The 22,755-nt window shown below is 35.3% G+C and overlaps 1 protein-coding gene across 4 annotated transcripts in view; it reads right to left on the bottom strand.

The window, feature by feature from the left end:
• The window catches only part of PPFIA2 (PTPRF interacting protein alpha 2), a gene marked incomplete at both ends in the record, with an annotated part of 303,052 nt that overhangs the window by 109,334 nt on the left and 170,963 nt on the right, over positions 1–22,755 (bottom strand). For all 4 annotated transcript variants that reach the window (XM_080355800.1, XM_080355801.1, XM_080355802.1 and 1 more), the window contains one exon: positions 3,789–3,890. In XM_080355800.1, coding sequence (XP_080211926.1) covers positions 3,789–3,890 — 102 coding nt within the window. The remainder of the gene's footprint in view (positions 1–3,788; positions 3,891–22,755) is intronic.

Raw genomic sequence — 22,755 nt, 5'->3', positions numbered from 1 at the left:
CAGGCAAAATTGAATTTCCTTTCAATCTATATTGGGAATGAACATTGTTCAGTGAATCATCATCTCTGGTGCAAGCAAAGAAGACAAGTAAAATAAGCAGACATGGAGCTGAAGATTATTTCTAAACCCAGTCGCAAAACCAGTCATTTTCTTCATCATTGTTCTGCAGTGGTGGAAATTTGCACCTGTGGTTATCTAGGGTGACCTCAAATCATTATAATGGTAAATCGCTGGTGAAAATCTTTCTTTGAAAGAAGAAAGTTGCAGCCTAACTACAGCATTTGTCCAATGTCTGTCCTTCTGTACATCCAAGACAGGAATGAAAATACTGGCAGCCTAAAACCTTAATGGAAACCCATATATAGGAAGCAAAAGTAGAAAAGAAAATGTAATAAACAGGATAATGATAGAAAGTAATAGATATGAAGAAAAGGCCTTTTACAAGAATAATGAATATAAATATAATAACTGTTAGATTATACAGTGTCTGAGAATATAAGTATTGAATTACTATATATTACATTTACTACCTATTGTCACCCTGTTTCCTCTGACAGAAGTTCTTATTTTGAAAGAAGAAATACTTGAGTCTAGAAGATAGATCATAATATTGAGGCAAAAATAATGAAAATTACTGTCATTTTCATTACTGAAATAATGCTTTTGCCTTTACAGAACTTTGGGAAACAGTTACACTTTTTTTTATGTGTATAGTGCTTTCAGAATATAAGAACTCATGTTATCATTTTTAAAAAGAAAATGAGTGCCCGATTGAGTTTCAGCACCTATCAAAATGATGTGGGTAAAAGGACCTCTAAGAAAATCAGCTAAATAAAGGAGTTAAACCCATACTTTGAAATATGTTCTTACAGTTTTCCAATACAATAAAAGGGAAATTTAATAATAAAATATAGGGTTAATTTCTTATCTGTGGGTATTATGAGACTGTAATGCCTAATTGAAGATATTTCATAAACCATTCACTAAGGAATTGAGACAATGAAATATGAATAAAAGGAAATCTAAGTCAGCCTTGTTCACTTTAATAAATGGTTGAGCTCCTGAGGTATTAAGTAAAAGAAAGGCAATGACACTGTCTTTGCTACTGCTGTTTCATTCATGAATATAGGCTTAATTTTTGTTTCTAAAACCGCTTAAACTAAAATATTTCAGACCAATTTAAGAAACATTTCAAGCTCTATGCAAAAAGCATATGTATGTGTCTGTTTCTTTGTTGTAGTGAAAAAAACATCATCAGATTAATCCATATCAGTATTGTAATGGATTCTTTGTTTCAGCTGTCAAACCATAGCCCAAATTTCCTCATAATCATATTATGATTTAATAAGTTAATTCTACAAACTTTTTCTACTTTTAAAGAATACAGATTGAGACTGGAACAGTTTCTATTAGGATATTTTTGTATATGTTTACATAGTCCCATGCAATGATTTTCCAGAGAGAACCCGTTTGTCTTCCTGTCAGCAATGCCACACCAATCAATACATACACATATGCTCCTGCATTTTCTATTTTGCCTTTTGTATTGATAAAGTTGCCAACTAAGTTCTTGACTTGTTTCTACTTGAAGAAAGTACAAAGTTATTGACAAGTTTCTACTGTAATATGTCAGAAAAATTTAATCACGGTATGCAGTAAAAATATATATTCAAGATGTCACTAGGAAGCTTTGCTTAAGAATGGTGCTAGAAGGATTAAGTAGGAATTTGATTATGTATTGGGGTAAAAATTAAACTCTAGTATTTTGGCTGAGGCCTGGAGTGCATGGGCCCCAAATAAGATAATTCCATTGTGGTGTTTCTCTAATACATGTTACTGTCAGGGTCTGCCAGTGCAGCTTGGCATAGAGCAGCAAATCAGGATGTGTGTTGTCATTTTCAATGGATTTTTTTTTTGTTTATTCTGGTGGAGATTGGCAAAAACTGTATGAGGCTGTTGCCAAGAAATAAACAAATGCATAGGTGTGTGTCTAGAATAAAGAAAATCCGCCTGTGAGGCATAATTTAAATGTAGTCAGAACCTGACAGAGTTGGCACTTTTATTTCTTCTTGTTGATCTCCAGTTTGAAGCAGTAGGTACTTCAAACAGTATCTTTATACAGTTACCCCAGGGAAATAAAAGGTTGGATTAAAAAATTCATAAACAGCAATCTGAGCATTTGGAACTCAGCATCTTTATTTAAAAGTAGTAGAAAGTGCTACTTGGGACAAAAGTTGCTCTAGTCAGTAGTTCCAGTACATGTGGTTCTACGTGAGTGTGTCCTGGGAGGGCAGGTAAGCCTCGCTAGCACAGTCAAGCTAGAGCTGGGCTACGTGTAAACACAAGTGGGATCAAAGAAAGAAGCTGGACTAACTTTATATGTAAGGAAAGACATTTAATTTCCTCATTGCAAAAGTGTATCAGCGGTCCTCCACACACTATTACTTTATCAGAATTTGTATTTAATTAACAGAAAGTTTTTGGAGTAACTTTCTCTTATAAAATATTCATGCTATTTTGCGTTAATAACAGTATAAATCTCAGTTTGCAAAGTGCACTTTATAGGCGATGCCTTTTCAATGAAAGTTGCTAGAAATCTCCAAACTAATGTCATTAAGACTGTATTATGATGACAACAGCTTTGTATATAAAATGCTGTTTTTTCCCTATAAAAGAAGCAGACATGAGCCTATAAAAGACAGCATGACTTGTACAGCAAATTCTGGCAACTAATGTAGTATATGACAGCTTACATCCTGGCAAGAATGTATGTGTGACATGATAGGGTGATAACTTATTAATGAAAATCCTAGAGGTTTGGTAAGGCATGTCCCCAAATTTTTTCTCTCTCCTTCCACATTAATACTTGGACTATATCTTCCCCTCTTGTTTACTGTAACATCTCCTCCTTTTCCCATATTTTTTCATAGCCTAAATCTTCTAATCTTCAATACTTTTCATTCTTCAATAGATTCTTGGTATTCAGCCTCTCTGAGATCTATTCCACATGTTCATTACCAGCCTGACTTCTGTTTGATCTGGGACTACTCCATCTCTTTTCTCATACTTTTCTACACCCCATAAAGGCTCCTCTGCTCCCATCTTCCATTTCTTGCTCAATTCTGCCTTTTCTGTCTTACCCAGACATTTGCATGCAAATTATTTTATTCTGAGAATTTTCAGAGGGTGCTATCACATATTCTTTTTCCCAGACACAATAAAAATTTCTGACTGAATTAAAATATAGTAAATTTAAGGCTGAAATCTTGTCCTCACTCAGCTATATGACAAATGACATTTACTTCAAGGGTCACATGGCTGCATCTAGACTAAACAACAGACTGACTGTGATATGTGTGGCAGCCTTCATCTCATCCTTATTCAGATCAAATCCAAGGCACAAGGGAAAGCTGGGTCTGTTATAACCTTGCTTTTTGCCTTGATAAGAGATAAGGATACATGCAGGCCACTTAGGCAGATGCTGGGGCCTGGAAAGCTGCATGAGTCCCTTGCTTTAGAAAGCATTTAAACTGAATTAACTTACCATGTTATATACAAAATCTGCTGGTTTTGTAGTATATCTTGCAAACACAGACACTTATTTCCTCCAGGACTGTAGCATGGTAGATACGTGCTGCTACTTAGAATCTTGCAAGTCTCATATACTTGTTAAAAGGCTGGAATTTTGTTGTCTTATTTATACAAATTAATATCTAAGTTTATACACAAGTATATTCTTCCTGCTTTACATATACATGTTATCCAGAAAAGGTCTGCTGTATACTTACTCTTGTGTTGTTTCTTTCAGCTTTTAGTTCTGAAATCTCCTCCTCTTTTTCAAGCAGCTGTTCCCTGCACGCATTTAATTCTTTTGTCAGTGCAGCAAATTCCTGTGGAAGAAAATTATATATGAAGTTACTCAAGATGTAAACACAAGAATAATGAAATACATAACCATTCTAGACTTTAAGAATTGAAATAATATTAAGAAATCATCAAAACTAAAATAGCATATGTAACCATCAGCATCTATCAAAACTATGTAAATTTAGGCATATCTAATAAAAAGCACCTATGAGAAACACTGAGTTAAGCTTAGAAGCAAAAGTAGGTTCAAGATGGTGGGAACATCCCCCATATATAAGCTACCAGAACCACACAAGAAGAAGAACAGAAGTGGCCTATTTCATAGCAACAGAGACACCACATTTCACACATAATGAGGTTCAGCTCAACATAGAATCACAGAATCACTTTAGTTGGAAATTCCCTTTAAAATCTTCAGGGACAACCATTAACACTGCCCAGTCCACCTCTAAACCATATCCCTAAGAAACTCATCTACTTGGTAGGTGTTCTTGCCTCTCTGTAAAGCAGCTGTTGCAATATGGTATGAGAGAAAAAAGTAAGGTATTCACTCATAAAATCTGTCTAATATCAGATTAACATAAGTAATATATGTGTTGTGGGGAAAAAATAAAAAACACAAACCAAAGCAAACCAAACAAAAGTCCACAACCCTTCATTTTTACTCTATATATGAATTGAACTATAAAAAAGCATTTGGACATTATAATGAAAGGCTGTGATGAGTCAGAACAATATTCACGTTTGTTAGTCTAAAATGAGTTTCCTATGAAATAACAACATAAAATGAAACTGGATTTTGAGTTGCTCCCAATTATAAGTTTTACACATACAACTAATAGGTTTTCTGAAAACCACATCTTTCAGTTGCCAAAATTCCTATTGAAATGTCTTGATGTTAGCATTGCCATTATTCTTCAACAATAAGCATTTTTTTTTCTGTACAAAGGGCAGACACAGGTTTGTCATTCATTTCAATAATGAAAAGGTTTCACTGCATATGTGTTTATTTTTGATAGGCAGGCACAACATATTCTAAACTATGGTGGTTCATATTATCCTTTACAGAAAGAAAATGCTACATGTCTCACAAAAACATTGATACAAAGGATGAAAAGCCTTTAAAATTTGTGATCATGTGTTGGGAAAATGTCTTGATGAACAGCATCACTGCTTAACAAAGATATATACATATTTTTAAATATTAAGTTAATTTTAGTTTGATCAAAATAGTCAATGCTTAGGAGCACCCACAAGCACCTGGTGTTAAACTGAAGTCATTCCTAATGCCTTCCTCCTGCCCCCCAAAGAAAGCGGTTTAAGAAAAAAACATGTCCAGGTGGTTTATCTTATCAGCCAGTAGGATGAAGCTGAGTCTAAATCTACTTATTCAAGACAAAAGCTAACAATGATCTCAAAAGGGCTTGGTTTGCTGCTTCCCCTTGACTTGCTGAAAGCAGCTTTTATCTGAACTAAAGTGTGATCAACAGAAGTTCAGTAGCTATTCCTAGGCTCGTTCTGTTTCCATCAAGGTTCTAAATAGTTAATTGTCTATGGTACTATTAATAACATATTAAAAAGTATTCAAATAGATTTCAAGTGATATTCCAACAATGTGTAAATAAGCTGTGCATTTTTTTATTTTTTGTTTTCATTTTTCAGCAGCTGAAACTGGATTCACAGTAAATCTCCATGCAAATCATACGGTAGTAAGGAAAGTGTTGTTCTAATATCCTCAGTAGATTTTGGTTTAGATCAGCTATTGATCACATGAACCATGTAGTGATATTTTGTGTCATACCTCCTAATCAGTGTTTTCATTTCACACGCTTATAGTCAAGAATTTATAAGGCTATGCAGCATACTTTGATGTTAAAGCCCTTAACTTAGCTTTGAAAATGAGATTTACTTTTAAAAATTCCTCTCTCACTTTTCAAAAGTATCATTAAAACGTCTGCATGTAGGTCTTACTCTAGGATTCAGAAACTGCCAGTCCAGCAGTGTTATGTTGTCCAGATTTTTATTTAAAAAACTCCTGCCCTTAAGGTTATAACTAATGCTACTTATCAAATGAAAATATCATGTTTAATAGAAAGCCAGCAATCTCAAGACAGGTTAAATCAGAATTAGGAAGCACAAAATCACACATATATATATTTCTTTCTTCATATTCCTCTAAGAGACACTTTACAGCGCTATGGGTGGAACTCCTGTTACTAACATAGAGTTTGTAAGCACAGATAAGTGTCTATAATATTTTCAGAATCTCGCAGAATAAACTTGCTGTGTAAACTATGTAGTATGCCATTGTTATTTACATTTTCTCATTTCTTTGTATTGTTTCAGTTAGAATTAAAATAGACATTTTGGCATATGCTTGGGCAACCGGATGGGTGACAGGTGGTGAAAAGGATAACAAGCATCATCTGGTGATTTACAATTCCAGTTCTTAACTACAGTAAGGCCAAGTAGTCTGATATAACATGATTTTGTTCCTTTCCTGAGAAACAGAGGAAGACAGGAGTTAATCAAATTGTATGTTCTTTGCCTTGCCAAGGCAAGCCTCCTACCAGCAGTACAGTCCCTAATGCTTTGGTCAATATAATGTCAAAGAATTAAGGAATGGAGTTCCTACTAGTTTGCTGAGCAGCATGGAGCTTGTTCTTAGGGGAATTTTGTTTGATCATCAACTTAAGTTTTCCCTTGCTTAAAAACAAAAGATTATTCAAAATTCTGCTCCCAGAGAGTCTCATACCAAACACAGTGCCCTCTCAGCTTTGGAATATCTTCAGATTATATTCATAGAAACTCCTCGTGTTCACTTTAGCTGGGCTGTTTTGTCCAGTATTTTACTTGACTTGCTGGCACGGTCCCTTCAAGACTTTTAATTATTCAGTTGCTGCTGCTCTCTGAAATTCCTCTGTGCTCTCTGCAGTACCAGCATTTACAACAGGCAGTCACCTCTTCATAGCTCTGAAGCTAAAGTGGCCAACTTTCTTCATCTGAAGTACCAGAGGCTGCTCGGTCACCAAGAGCTTTGGCTGTCTCTGAACTGAATGATGACAGGGATTTGTTTGGTTTTTTCTCAGTGTCTGTATCATAAGCCTTTTACAGGGAAAGTCCCAAAGTAAAACTGAGTTTGCCTTAGAGGTTTACAAATTATCATTTCTGTCACATCTGCTTTGATGAATTAATAACTAGATTAAACCTCATAACAACTCATTTTTCAACTTATGCTTCCAAGACTACAAGTAAAAATTAATTTCAAATACACTCTTTTCATCCAAGGTGTCCCTGAGATATGACAAAGGAATGCTCCAGGGAATGTGTTTCTCCCACAGGTTGGAAGCAAAGCAAACCATATGTTTTTTTTAATCTAGTTATGTAATAAATGACATGTGATGATAATGACCTCCACTCGTGCAATTCCCTCCTACATATATAGGGATCAAAAGAATACTGTCATCTGGAATTATTGTTTGCAGCAGAAATCTTGCATGGTCAGTCATACTTTGGAAGCCCCGAAGGTAGTAGCTGTTGCATAATTAATATGGTTTGACAGGCACAACTGCACTCTTAAAGCTTATGTAGAAGTTGTGTGGCTATAAAGTCAATTGAGAACTGAAGTGAATTAAAACTATGTGAAAATTATTCAGTTGATTGCACTGGTTTTATGTTATACTATAACATCAGGATACTAACAAGCGTTTTTCATGATAGCCCAAGAAAGAAAAGATGCCATCTGAATAAACATTATCTCAGAGTCTATCTTAGCTGCTGTTTCTCTTTTTGTCTTAAGACTTGAGCTATAACACTCAGTCTGACTGAAAAACAGCTGACTCAAAATGACAGCTCTTCATGTATCCCATGTTTACCTTTGAAGAGAAGGCTGAAGCCCTGAAAACAAATTCACCAGAAATTTGTAGCTGCCGAAAGGACTGCTAGGCATTACAAATTTAAACAAACAAACAAAAAAAGTCAAGGTCTTCCCCTGGTGAAGCAGCTGAGATGCAGTTGGAGAAGAGGCTGGATGGGGCCCCGGGGGCAGAGGCCCTGGGGACACGCGGGCAGCACTGCCAGATGTATTGGCAGCAGGACTGTGCAGAGGAGGGACAGCACAGCTCGCTGGTCATTCAATCTCTGCCTCTAGGGACTGCTGTAACAACTGCTGCTTTCTTTGCTTATTGTTCCCAGGAAAGGCCTGTGAGGTTTATTTTTTTGTGACCTAATATACAGAAATCATACATAACTAGTCTCCAAGCTGAGGGCATGCCACAGAAATTATGAGACCTCATAGCCTCAATACTCATCTGTGCACACAGCTCAGTACTGAGTGAGCTGAAATGAAATGAAAATACAAACAGCCTCGCAGAATCTGCACCCCCCCCCCAAAAAAAAAAAAAAAGAAATCTCAAACAAACAAGCAAAACCCAAAACAACCAACCAACCAACCAAACCCCACCCTACTGAAAGAAAAGAAAAATTTTGTCAGACACAAAAAAACCCCCAAACCACACAAAATTCAGATTCAGAGACACTGGGGAGATTTAGTTTAAAATATCCTCTGGATTTTCCATCTTTGAACCACAGTTCATTTCAGGAATGAACGAAGGAACTAATCTCTGCATGGAGAAAGAATGGTAAGGCTTTATCATTTTTATTTTACATTCAACACAAGCTATGCCAAATGATTTGCTTTCCTACAAATTTAGATACAACTCATTTAACATACGAAATAATTATCTACTACATTTTCCTTGGAGTTTCAATCTTTCATTTATTATGTTTTCATACGATCCAATTTTGTAAAAAAACCCCAAAACTGTACCTTCTTTCTTATTATTCTTTTCTTTGGAAATAATATTAGAAATTGTCCATGCTTTTTAAGTGATCATGGATTTATTTTTGCAACTTTGCCATTACCAGCACACAGATTTCAACCTTGTTGATTCCTATTAAAAAGACAAAACACTACAAAATTCTGAATGCAAATCACTGTTTATCTTCTTACTACAGAAGAGCCATAATAATAGTCCTTGATTTTAGATTAGGTTGAATGCAGGATTTATTCACGTGGGTTTGGTGTCAGTCTTCTGAAATGTTTATTTCTACATTTCTGCTCAAAATGAGAGCCCATTTCCACACAAGTTTTAGGTTGGAAAACACGTGCCCTGACATATTGTAACAGGACCTAGGTAAAAATGGGAAATCTGTTTGGTTCTCAGGACTAAAACTGTGTTCTCTTCATGCATATAAAAGCTGTACTTTGAAAGCTATACAGTAGTCACTGAATTAATCTCTTTAAAAAATTATCAGATCAGTTTGCACTATCATGCTGTTTGAATGGAGAGTTTTCTGTAGTTCTCCACAAATCAGGAATAGTGCGGCCAGTAGGACTAGAGAAGTGATTGTGCCACTGTACTGGTGAGGCCCCACCTTGAATCCCGTGTTCAGTTTTGGGCCCCTCATCATAAGAAGAACATTGAGGTACTAGAGAGAGTGCAGAGAAGGCGATGAAACTGCTGGGGGGTCTGGAGCACAAGTCTGATGAGGAGCAGCTGAGGGAACTGGGGCTGTTTAGACTGGAGAAAAGGAGGCTGAGGGGAGACATCGCTGTCTATAGCTACGTGAAAGGAGAGGTTGTAGCATGGAGGGTGTTGGTCTCTTCTCCCAAGTAGCAAGTGATAGGACAAAAGGAAATGGCCTCAAGTTGTGCCAGAGGAGGCTTAGATTAGATATTAGGAAAAAATCTCTTCATGGAAAGGGTTGTCAGGCATTGAAACAGTCTGCCCAGGGAAGTGGCGGAGTCACAATCCCTGGAAGTGATTAAAAGACATTTAGCTGAGGTTCTTAGGGACATGGTTTAGAGCTAGAGTTAGGTTACATTATGGTTGGACTCGATGATTCCGAGGGTCTCTTCCAACCGAAATAATTCTAATCTATTCTATTCTATTCTATTCTATTCTATTCTATTCTATTCTATTCTGTTCTGTTCTATTCTATTCTATTCTATTCTATTCTATTCTATATAAATGTAAGCAAAATAAATGATTCGGTCTCCCTTTTCCCCATTTTTATGAAGTGTGCTTTTTTTTTTTTGATCCCTTCAAGAAGTTGGCCACGAGTAGTAAATGATATAATAAATATGATGTGAGTAGACCACATCATATTGAAGTACTGAATCTCTAATCTAACTATGTGTTACTTCATTTGACTTGTACCATGCTGTCACAGTCAGGGAATGACGTGCTTTTATTCATGTATGATTTTAGTGGCTCTTAAACAGCCACTAAACAAGGTTCAAAATATCAAGGAATTACCAGCGCTGGTTTGGGTTATTAATTGGTCTGCATGACATCTAAAATGCGGACAGTGTGATTAAAAGTGTGATTAAATGTGACAATGTGAGTGTTCATTAAATCATAGAGAAAAATGAAGAGGATGACATTCCTGTTATGTAACAGAATTAGTTGGGTAACACAGTGGACTTTTGAGTACACACACTCTCTATATATTTTTTTTTTCAGAAATGTGGTGGGCACTGAAATTTTGAAATATATAGGTGTCCTGGTTTTGTTAAAAACAAGACTGGTTCTTTTTTAGTGATTTTTCTTTCAGCTAAGTTCTTCTACGTGGTTGTACTTTTCTGAGTTTTAGCCTGCATATTTTTCCTAGGATGCTGTACTCGGTGCTGATAAGAGACCCACGGAATGCTGAAGAAGCTCATGTTTAGATTTATTACTATGGTAGCGAAGAAAGACTGATAAGTTTTCCCACGTTCCATTGTGAGAGGGGCGTGTTTGAGGAGGGGTGGATGGAACAGGTGACTAGAACTGACCAACGGAAGTATTCCATCCCATAATCATCATACCCCCTATATAAGAGGGTGATCACAGGGTCACGCTCTCTTCGCCCATGGGCGGCATCTAGAGAGGACCCTGCCTGTCTGCCTGTGCTCTACAGCCCTCAGGCCCTGCATCCCTGCAACCAGGTTCTGGTTTGCTGTGCAGTCCCGCCCATGACTTCGGGGGCCTGAGCTGCACCTGCTGGAGCCGCCAGCTCCGCACACCCAGCTCTGCTGCTGGAGTGACGCCAACTCCACATCGAGAGCTCGAGATTGGTTTTGTATATTTTGTATATATTCTCTATTTATTAGTAGCATTAGTAAAACCCCTTTAAAACTCTCCAACTTGAAGTCTAAGTCTCTCTTCCTTTCCCTTTATCTTTCTTATCATCTTTCTGATCTAAAGGAAGGATGGCGGGAGGTAAAGGGGATAACAGGGAGCGTCTGCCACGGTTTATTGCCGCCTTGCATTAAACCGTAACAGTAGGCACTTACCCAGCATAAACACACAGTCAATGCTCCTTGGAAAAAAAAAAGGACTCTTCACAGGCTCAGAGCCCATGTTACCATCTACCAGAATTAATAATCCAAATCCATTCACTGAACAGAAAAGTGGACAAATGGAGAACTGCTACAGAGCTTTCCATCAAGAGATAAATCCTTCTTTAAATACTCCATTGAATCTGTATCAGATTTTGAACTAAGTCTTGCCAATATTTACTTATTCACCCATCTCTTTCTGAGGAGAAGAAATAATCTCAAACAAGTGTAGTTTCTCTGTGGATGACCTAGTATCATGAATGAATTATTTATCATTATGACTGTGGTCCCAAATTCAAAGAAATAGAATTGTTTTTTCTTTTTTTTTTTTTTTTTCTGAGCAAAAAGATAATACCTCAAATTCTATTTTAGTACCTTAAAAAAAAAAAAAGAAAGAAAACCCAACCAACCAACCATAAAACAAACCAAACAAACAAACAAACAAAGCTCCAAAACAAACAAAACCCCCCAACCAACCAAAAAACCATCACAACAAAAAAACTTGCTTCTGAAAGACCGAAAAAGAATAACAGATATATCTGATTAAGGCCATTGCACATATTGAACAATGTGGATATACATATTGTGTTTAGTTTTGCAGCATATGTAACCTGACTTTTATATAAATGTCATCTAAATTCAACAGCTGTATCATGTTACTTTCATGATTTTTAGAACAAGAGTACCAAAAGTATTCAAAATTGTATTTCGAAAGTCATCAAAAGAGAAATTTTAAATGTTATCTGCTTAAATGTTAGTCCATGTGAAGTACTTCCAGATAAATTTAAAGATAATGGGAAGAATGTAACACTTTCATGACTTGTGATGGAGTATGCCTGATTTTCCTGATATAGGACATATTTGCCATATAAATTCCCACAGATTTTTGAAACCAAAGTGAATCTCTCCAGCAAAATGAGTATTATGTCAAAGGCTCAATTTTTGTCAATGGGTTTCTCACACAGGATTACTTCAGGAAGAGATCTGACACTACACACAGAAGACATGGGTACAAATCTGCCATGAGGGTTTCCACTTGAAACTATGGCAATAATAATATGAATGTAATTCACATGATTTTAGAATCACTGCTAAAAAGTAGTATAAACATAAGCAATGACCTAAGTATAACTCTTTAATCAGTACCAAACAGCCAAGCTCAAATCCATGTTTCATTATTTCCCAAATCACCCTGCAAAATTGTCATGTAAAAATGTAAATTTTACATGACTCCAGCTAAAAAGTGCCCAGTTGGCATTCCTGGTTTTATCACAGTCAAATTCTCTGTAATGGAAAACTGCTGAATAAAGTACGCAATCTGCTGTTTTAACAATGTTTTCCCACTTCCTCTATTTTTAAATAATTTTGATTTAGTGCTCTGTATTATCTGTTGTATACTGATCACTGAAATTTATGCTTTCTAAAGAATGATATCCACCCAGTGCATATTGATCTGTCAAAACAAAGATAGGTTTCACACTTACAGTAATAATAGAAGAACAAGGGAAAAAGTGCATGATAAAACTGACAGCAAATTTTTATGTTTTTACCTAAAATTTCCCATGTTCTGTGAGACTCTTCAGATTAGGATAACAGATGTGAGTTCACAAAAGCTTTAAAAAAATTATCTCAAGTACAAGGCAATATATGCAAAAAATTCAACAGCACAAGGCAGTAGATGCTAAAAATTCAGTGTTCCTTATTTGTCATCCTTAGTATCAAGCTATAAAGCTTGAATCTTCAAAGGACCTGACTGCCTCTATCCATAAAAAAGTAAAATTTAAAGCTAATAAAAATATAGCCTACTTTTAAATATTATTTTATTATCCTAATGTAGCAAATCCAATTATAACAAACTAAAGTCAGTCTCCCATATTTATGAACAAGAATAAAATTAAAGTTTTTTGGTTTTTTTTTTTCTGCTAAGAAAAAGCAAATGGAACATGTAAAGGTCTCTTGCTTTGCAGTTATGTTAAACAGATTGGTTCAATTTGGAATAAACATCACAATGAAGGACAGCATACTCTGTCACTTTGAAAATAACAAGTAAGTCTTCAGTGCTTTGCTTCCAACTGGTGAGAACACCTGAGGCACAGAGGCTCTATAACCCAATTACACAACCGTTGGATCATTACTGAAATGGAATGGGATAGAACATCACTCATGTCAACATCTGTAAATATAATAAAGCTCAATTTCTAATTCAGGTGGCTGAATTTTACATAGCTCATAATATTATCAGTGTTGTAGGATATTATCAATAGTGTAGGATAATTATCAGTATTGTAGGATATTATCAATAGTGTAGGATAAAACTGCAAACTGGCTTCCAATGTGTTTTAATTAGTCATATTTCACATCGTTCTACTATACATACTGTACTGTGTTTTATAGAGGTATTACTCATCTGAGGTGCTATGGCAGCACGCTTTTCAGAAGCAGGATGAAATTGTTGTTAGTTGGAGGTGTAGTTATTTTTTCTTCAAATTATACTACTGAAGTATGGAACTGAATCAGCTATATAGTAAGGGAAATTGCACCATCAACTTTTTTTCCATTTAATAATCAATGTCTTCGTTTTACAGATATTTGTATTCACTTCTGAAAGTACATAAATAATTTGCAGATATGGTTACATTGCAGACTGGAGTATATTATTATCTTCAAGTGATGCCCTTTAACGTAAAAGATATTTATATTAGTATGTCTTGATTGATTAAATATTGTACTGCATCAAAACTGATGACAATTTACTATTCCACAGTTAGAAATGTATCACCTATGAATAAAGAATAAAATAAAGTCTAAAATGGCAAATAGGATCGATTTTATCCCAATTCATCAGAAGTATATTATTCCATATATTTAAATATCAAATATGTTAAATGATCACAGAGCAGTATCACAAGCAAAGAACAAATTGTTGCATTGAATTACATGACTACAACCTCCCATTGCCAGGACAGGGTTTTATTTTATGCTTATCATCCTACTTTTTTTTTTTTCAAAATTAAAATAAACACAAAGTTATAACGGGAATCACCCTGGACAATATGTAAATTATTGAAGCACTTTACAGACTGTACAGTGGCTTCAGCACATACACGCTTACACACAACTCGTTAGAAGGCAGATTGAGGTCAGCACATGGCCCTGAGAAATAACCTAAAATAAATCCTGACAGAGAGGATATGTGAAGGGTGACTATAAGAAGAAACACATATGTAAACAGAATAGGCCTTGTCTCATAATATTGGTAAGGAATGTGCAGCTTATTTTGGTGTCAATTCCAGTTTACAAGTCTGGTTGAGTCTTAGCATGTCCGACTCACTTTTCAAACTCTTTACTTCTCTTGCTTCGAGTTCTCACTCCACACAGCATCTTGTTTTCTTCCAGGCAAACTTGACAAAATACAGCATGACCTTTTCTTCTCTCTCATTTTGGGGAACACATACTGTTTTGACACTTATCTCCTTCTCTTCTTCCTCAGCATTGTCTTTTGGTAAATTTTATCCTTGATCACTCATTCAGTTATTAATAACAGGTCAACAAGTCTGCTGTTCTGATCCAGAACACATCCTACATTCCACAGTAAAATCAATTTTTTCCCCTTTCAGAATTTGAAATAGTGTACTAATTAACTGGCATTAAATTATGTAATATTTTACATATACTTAAAAAAAATAATTTTAAAAAATCATCACTTTGTAAAAAAAAGTACATTATATTTTGGCTGTTTTCCACTCTTTCTTATTTATTCATGAATTTGCTCAGTCTGTAAAAAATTATACAGAAGGAAAAGGACAAAGTGTAAATATACTTAATTCTATTATTTTTAATTAAAACTGCCAAACTTCAGAATATTATACATATTCAGTACTAAGAAATAATAATAGAGTTTAAAAAAATGATTTTTTCTTCTTTTTATCAGAAAAAGTTTTGTCAAGCTAGAATTAAGTTTTAAAAAGTTTTTGTCAAACCAGAATTAAGTCTACTAACTGACCTCATCCATCAATGTGTCTCTCTTCACATAAACTACATTTGATCTTTTTTCTGGCAAGAACAGGTGGTAACTGATGCTTGAGTATGCAAATATTAGATCATCTGAGCTGGATTTACTTTAAATAATTTGAAAGGTATGTTGTAATAAAATCTGGATCTGAGTTGGTCACTCAAAAGTAGCAAATGAGATTAAAGGCACTTTTAGGATAGGATGTGATTTATAAGACCCAATGTGCTACAGATTTCGCTTTGAAAACAACCGCACCTTTCAACTGTTTATTTTTCTAAATAGGGTTTCTATAAAGACAACAGGGAAAACTACCTCTTCTACACTATAGACATGTGCCTCTCGTCTGACTGGTACCAGCCTTACTAAATCTTGTTTGAGAGACATAAGTAAGATTCCCAACTTCTGCTGTCATCACGGATCACTTTATAGTTGGTATCACTGGTAGTAATCACCTCCCTCATCCTGCCTCTGAAAATAGAATTGTAGAAATAACAAATATTGATTGGTAGTAATTATCCCACTCTTCTAGGTGCTCGCATTCAACTGGAGCAGTATGGGGTGGTTTCATTCTGGAGGAAGATATCAAGAGAAGTGACCAGAGTCAGGATGAATACCACAAGGTTCAAATGAGAATATAATAAAATGTAGAGGAGAGGGTATCTGTACAATGGTTTAAAAAGAACAGATTGTTTTCTCTAGAAAATAAAAGTTTAACTGAGGACAAAGGTTGGTTGTTATAATGACAAGAGTGATTATTCTCTGTGTGCACTCGAGCGAGGCATAAATAATCAGGTCAAATTGCAGCTATGGCAGTTCAGGGCAGTATTAGGAAAACCCTTTATAAGAATAGTTAAGCAACAAAGCTGGCTGTACAGAAATTCTGCAGTGACACTGTCTCAGTGACAATTCAGACAAATATCCGTGAGGTTTTATCATGTCTCAAAGAATGAAGATGGAATAAATGACATTTGGAGGATATATCCATTTTTTGAGTCCATGACAATGAATGTAGTAGTTTCACTGCTGTGAATTCTACTTTACTTTCTATTGGTGGATCCTTTAATTTAGAAGACAACAATGTATATTGACTTTTATGATGAAATTGCATTTACACAAAGCACTTGGCATCTCCTCTGGAGTTAACTTATGCCATGGATTTCACTAACTTGCTTTCTGTTTGATAAGAAATGTATGATGTTTGTGGTTTGTTTTGTATAAATGTTTATTGATAAGGATCAATAAAACTTACACTGCAAATAAATTACTTTTTCTTATTATGTTGATTCACTCTTTCCAGTTAGTCTAAACAGTCATCTAATATCCACCAAGTACAAATATGTACCTCAAGAAGGAATCAAAATTTTGCTATTTCCAGCAATCTGATATTTTGCTTCTTTATGTACAATAGAAGTAACATTAAAATTTGCTCAAACCTTGTTTTATATACTGAGATTATTAAGAGTAATCTTTTCTTTTGTCTACAGTATAACAATGAACTAAAAACTTCAGAAGACAAAACAAGAAAATTACTTGCAGACATTCTTCATCAACAAATATGATTAATTGGTAAATTGGTAATTAGTGACAGATATTTTGTCCTGAGAGAAAATATACAATGTTCTTACAGATGCCAAGAACATCAGATTAAGGAATGGCATTTTCTTTATCAGAAATCACACAGCCACAAAGATCTGATTGGCCTCTGTGCCTCACACATTAAAGGAATAATAAAATATCTTAAATTAATTTAACATTCAGACACTGGCAAACTCATAGATATGCTGCCACCCACTAATAAAATATCTTAAAGCTTTTTTTTTTTTTTTTTTAAGAATTCTGGATAATTGATGTAAAACACATAGCAGTTTTTAAATTCCAAAAATGCAAAAATGCAGTGAATAAATGTAAACTTACCCTTTTCTCTCTAAATAAATAAGTTGATAAAGCCCAGCAGTTAATAATGCTAATATTAAAAATATTTGTTATCCTAAAGGATTTTATTTATTTTGAATCAGAAAAAAAAATAAAATAGGGGTCTCACTGATTTCAGAAAAACAGGACACTAAATCAGAAATTTTGATAAAAGGTCATTTTCACTGACGTTCAATAATGTGCTGCATTCATGAAAGGAGCAAAAAGCTTCTAAATTACATTTTCTACACATTGTGTACTCTTGGGTATGAGTAGTTCAACATGTAAGAAAACGTACTGCTTATCAAGAGCTCTGCAGGACCCTGGTGACTACATTCAGTACATAAAAAATTTACATCAAAATAAGGCCTCGGTAGCAATAAATTTTTGACCTGCCCACTGGACAAGTGGTCCAGAGGCTGATTCTGCCCAGATCCCAGGCAATTCCTGCCTCTCTGTCCACATCTTGTTATTCAGTCCTTCAGGCATGGGTGGTGCTTGTGCAACGCTGGAGAACAGCATGACTATCAGCAGGACAGTACCCCAAAATGGGGACCTAGTCCGTGACTTCTAAAGAGTGGTGTGGTATCTGGTCCAAAGACAAATATATCCACTTTCCTGAGTTATGTTGCACATCTTGCCAGAACTACTTATGTATGTATGTGGTCACCTCACATTAACATTACAAAATATATGAACTAGAAGAAAGTTGTGTTAATTTATTTATACAACTTAGATGACAGCACCAGACACTATTTGTGTATCTCCATAATAAGGAAAATTCAGAAATGGACAAACACAGATTTTTCTTTTTTAAGTTCTGTTTAAAATACTTACTACAAGTGTGTGGCACACAAAGGTTTGCTACCTAATCTTCATACATGCACTTCAGAAGCAGTTGGGCTTGTTTGAAGTGTGACTATCACTTTGAAAACTAAATCAGATTTGCTGATCCTGATCTAGTGCTCTAAATGAAAGTTATACTTCAAACAAGGCCAGTTGCCTTTGAGGTGCTGTAGAGCTACTGTTTCTGTTTGAAGTTCATTATCCTACTACATTGCCACCAATTCAATATTACATCTGTCTCCTTTTACTACATTGTGTCTCCAGGTAACTAAAGAAACACAAATGATAATGGTCAGGACAGAGATTATGCAACAACTTTGAGCTCTTCTGTTCAGTAAAGCTCAGTTTAGGATTACACATGTCACCACAAGATCTGAAAGAGTCATATGAAGGGGAGAGAAAATAAAAATTACTTTTTTAACTTTTAGTGAAAAACATACACAGTCACCTACAGGCTATTAAATACTTTTACCAGGTATGCTTAAATCTCATAAACCACTAGATTCAGGCTATAGCTTAACCCTTCTTTATCACTCAGTATCCGCAGTAGCTAACATTGAGAGAAAAGGAAAACATTTTAATAATGCTGATTCTCAGAAATCCTGGTATATTGGCAACATAAACAAACCATGTTTATCCTGTAACTCCCCTGTGAAATAGAATGCATACAGACTCATTCCTACCTGCTCAGAGATACATCTATCAGGTTGACTGCACAGAAATACTTCACAAACTTCTTGCATTTTACTGTATAATATTCCGTTTATGATTTGCACTTCTTCAAGATGTGCTAACCCCCAAAGTTCAGAAATTTAAAAAAAAAATCCACACCAAACCGAAAAACTCAAAATAGCTAAAGTGTAAAAAAGTGTATGTTAAATACCTATTTTTCCCTGGGTATATTTATTTACAGTATATTTCCAGAAACAAGACCATTATAAAAATGACCAGAAAATATCCAAACAAAGGCAAATACCAGAAATCCAAGAGAAGTAGAACACTTGTTTTAGAGCATACTTATAATTGCCAGCTGGATCAAAATGTGTTAGTACTCTAACCTCATAAACCTTTCCAAAGTTGTTGACTTAACTATACGTTATCTTTCAATATTGCTAAATCAGATAACATTCCACTTTTCAAATTGGCTGCTTATATTTTTCATTACAACCACAAGACACTGACTATAAAATACAACTGGACGTGTTGAAGCTTAAGGTCCCATAGCTGTTCAGAGTGCTTCCAAACCTTAGGGCTATATTCTCCTCCTTTTGACCTGGTACCCATCCTCCTGCAGCCTGTGGGTGCAAAGAAATCAAACTCCATCACAACAATGGAAAATCTTTGAAGGATTTGGTTTCTAAAAAGTTGGTCCCTGGACCCAATCACCAATTCTTTGAAGCCAATTTATAAATGAAAATCATTCATTAAAAACATTAAGAGGGAAATTTTCAGACTAGCTGAGCAGAAAGCCACAGGTAGAGCCCATGAACTTAGGGGCAGCTCTTGCTCAGGCTACTCTTTCCTCCTTTTCTAGCCAGGATGATTTACTCTTACTCTGGTACCTTTCCCAGACCGGCAGCAGTGAAGGAGGTGATGATGCCACAATGTGACTCTAAGTGCCAGCACTCACCAATGGGATTAAGATTGTTAGGTTTAAGTATCATGAAAATATCCATGATGGTAGCCCTGTATTAAACTCTGTGCTTGCCCTGATAAATCAATAAGCAAAATATAGCTAATGGCAATTAACTCAATCAGCTTACTCTGTTGGGTTTCTGAATGTGGCTAATGCTTTCTTTGATGGGCAACTGGGCAAAAAGAGGAGATAAATTTGTACATAATCATCTGGAAGTATCTCTTCCAGGAAACTGAGAGCAAATAAAGTAAGTAAATAAAATAAAGGAACCTATTTTCACTCATCTGTTATATGAAAAAACATAGTTATCACGTGAGAAAGTGGAGAAAAAGCTTATCATTGCAATCAAGAGTGAAAAGTAAAATTTAATAGATGGCAGTCTTTCCAGAAAATAATTTTTTGTACTAGTGGGTAAAACTGAACAGTTGCTTGTTTGCATAAATTACCAACAAAACTCTATAGTAAGCTATTTATGTGAAACATCTACATTTTAGTTCCTTAGTAAAAGGGAAAAATTTCTTATAATGGTAGAGAAATATTTCAATCAAGAGAAATGGGATTTGATACTTTTGATATGGAATAAAGCAGACAATGAAATAAGGCTACAGCATTGCATCTTGCCACTTGTATATGAAAATAAATTTCCTGGTCATAAATGGAAGATTTTTCTTAACAGGAAGAACATAAATCCTGCAGAAAATGATACCTCAGTAGTTCCCCAGTCTCTGGGGAATGTAAGCACTTTGCTACTTGTAAAAAAGCAGTGGGACCTAGTTAAGTGTAGTGAAGATAACTAATAATTACAGCAACCATGCTGTACTAGGCTTTGTAAACTTTGATTTAGAGACATGGAGTCCTCTCAGTCTGAAACCCTGAAATCTCTGTCATTACAAAAAGTAATTGCCTGGAATATCTTTAGTATATAGCCATCACCCTTAAGTTTACAAAAAAAAATCTTGAATATATCTGTTTCAGGCAATCATCTAGTTTAGCACTTTTACATTTATATTAACAAAGGCTGTGACAAGAACGTAAAAAATGAAAGAATCTCAGGCATCAGAAATAAAGCAGAAGATAACTCCAGTGCTTCTTGCTATGTGCCAAAGTCTACATCATAGCTGCCTGTAAAACACTCTCCCAGGTGTGGCCAAGCAGCCACAGCTCAGCCGGCCTTCAGCTCTTCCAGGTCCCGTAGCCATCTCAGTTTGTCTATCTGCGGGTAACCTGGCTGGCAAAATCCCTGGCTGGGTGCTAAACCACCCCACAGTTTGGAAAGGTAACGCCTCCGTGTACCTGGGCAGAGCACCCTGCTTGTGTTGTGACTTGCTTGATGAACTGGAAATCTGACTTCTTTGTCAGGCAAGAGGCTAGTTGCCTACATTATATTTAGTATACAATCATCATGCATGAATTTTCTAAAAGTTCTGAAGGTATCTATGTAGGTAGACATCCATTTTAGCACTACTGGAATGGAAAAAAATCAGTTCATATTATGGAACTGAAGGTGGCACCTCAAGGCACCTCTTTTCCTTCTCATATTGTTTGAATCAATTGTTTTTCATATTCTGTAAAGCTGTTCATTATCTAACATTTCAATTTCCAGTCTCTATTCAAAATTTTATTATCAACTTCATGAATAAGCCACTGAGCTATAGTGTAATATAGTGTAAGTTAATACAATATTTTTATTTAAAGTGAAGTATATCTACCTTATACACTAAGAAAGCAATGTCTTCTAACATGAGAGAGAGAAAGTGGACATCTAAGAAAAGTACAGTTCCTTCTTTAAATTTTGGAGTTATTTTTCAGCTTCATTCAGTGGCCAAAAATAACAAGACCAAATGAACTAAAATCCAGTGGCAACATTTCAGTGTTCATTACCCCCTTTTAGACCTTTTTGGAAAGAAAAACTAAAACGCAAACAAACCAAAACCCCAAGCATTACGATCATTCCAAAAGATTTTCTCAAGTGGAAAAAATGGAATATGAGAACTGAACAAGGCCACCTTCCAAAAAATAAAGGGAATAACACAAGCTATCCTTTTTTATACTTGATATATCATAAATAGACACATAAGCCCATATCTGCTGAAATACAAATACTTGAAAATATCCTGTCTTTCTGATCATGCTAAGAGCTCTACATAAAGTTGTATTTTCTGTTTTGCCTCAGGAGGCCTATTCAACTTGATTTGCTCTTTTAATGCAGATTATGTTTAAGTAATTTTATTTGTCTGTTATTAGGTAGCTTTTGTAAAACTGTATGAACATATATGCATACAGTGTTTACTAGATCTTCAAACAAGAGTTTGCATAAGAACTTACATGCATCTTAGTTTTAAAATTTAAATAAAAAGTTTTATTTCTTTTAAATTATTGCCTTCTCTGTAATGATTGGATAGTATTTCATAGATATCTTTATAAAACATTTAAAAACAAATATTTGTTTTGGTACCACCAAATTAATTATGTAATAAAAAAGAATTATTCATATGAATGATATCTTCTACCCCTTTCTTATGTGTAATGTCATATTTCTGTTTGTCTGTCAATGAAATCTCCATATTAGGACTTCTGTATTCCAGAAGACTTGACCAAAAAGGTGAATCTGACAGATTTCAGCCTTGTTATCTGAACAAGGCCATTTGCACTTGTTAAGGAAAGAGGGAGATGCGTGCATAACCTGCTTAACATTTCCTTTTTGTTCTTCCAAGAAAATTTGCTGTAACTTGCAATATTGCTGGTTTTGTATGATCGATCAATGAATCCCTACAATGAAATAAATCTCAGAGAAGTCCACTAAGAATGATGTGCTCATGAAGATCAGAAAACAATGTTGGAATTGGCCACAGCTATCATAAAGGAAGCTGAACTCATCTCAACACTGAGGAGACCAGAGGGCCTTTATTGTAGATAAATGGCTGTATCAGTTGAGTGGGTCAACTGGCTGTGTAAATGGCCATATCTAAAATAATCAATAAGAAGCATTATCTTCCTGATCCAGACAGACCAGCATGCAGTACTGTATAAGTGGCTCAGCCTAACAAAGAGTATAAATATTGAGCAAACAGCAAAATTGACTTAGGAGAGAGCAACAGG

This window comes from Nesoenas mayeri (assembly GCF_963082525.1).
Source record: "Nesoenas mayeri genome assembly, chromosome: 1".
Lineage (NCBI taxonomy): Eukaryota > Metazoa > Chordata > Aves > Columbiformes > Columbidae > Nesoenas > Nesoenas mayeri.
Note: the sequence above shows the minus strand (reverse complement) of the source record. Positions and strands in the feature narration are given on the sequence as shown.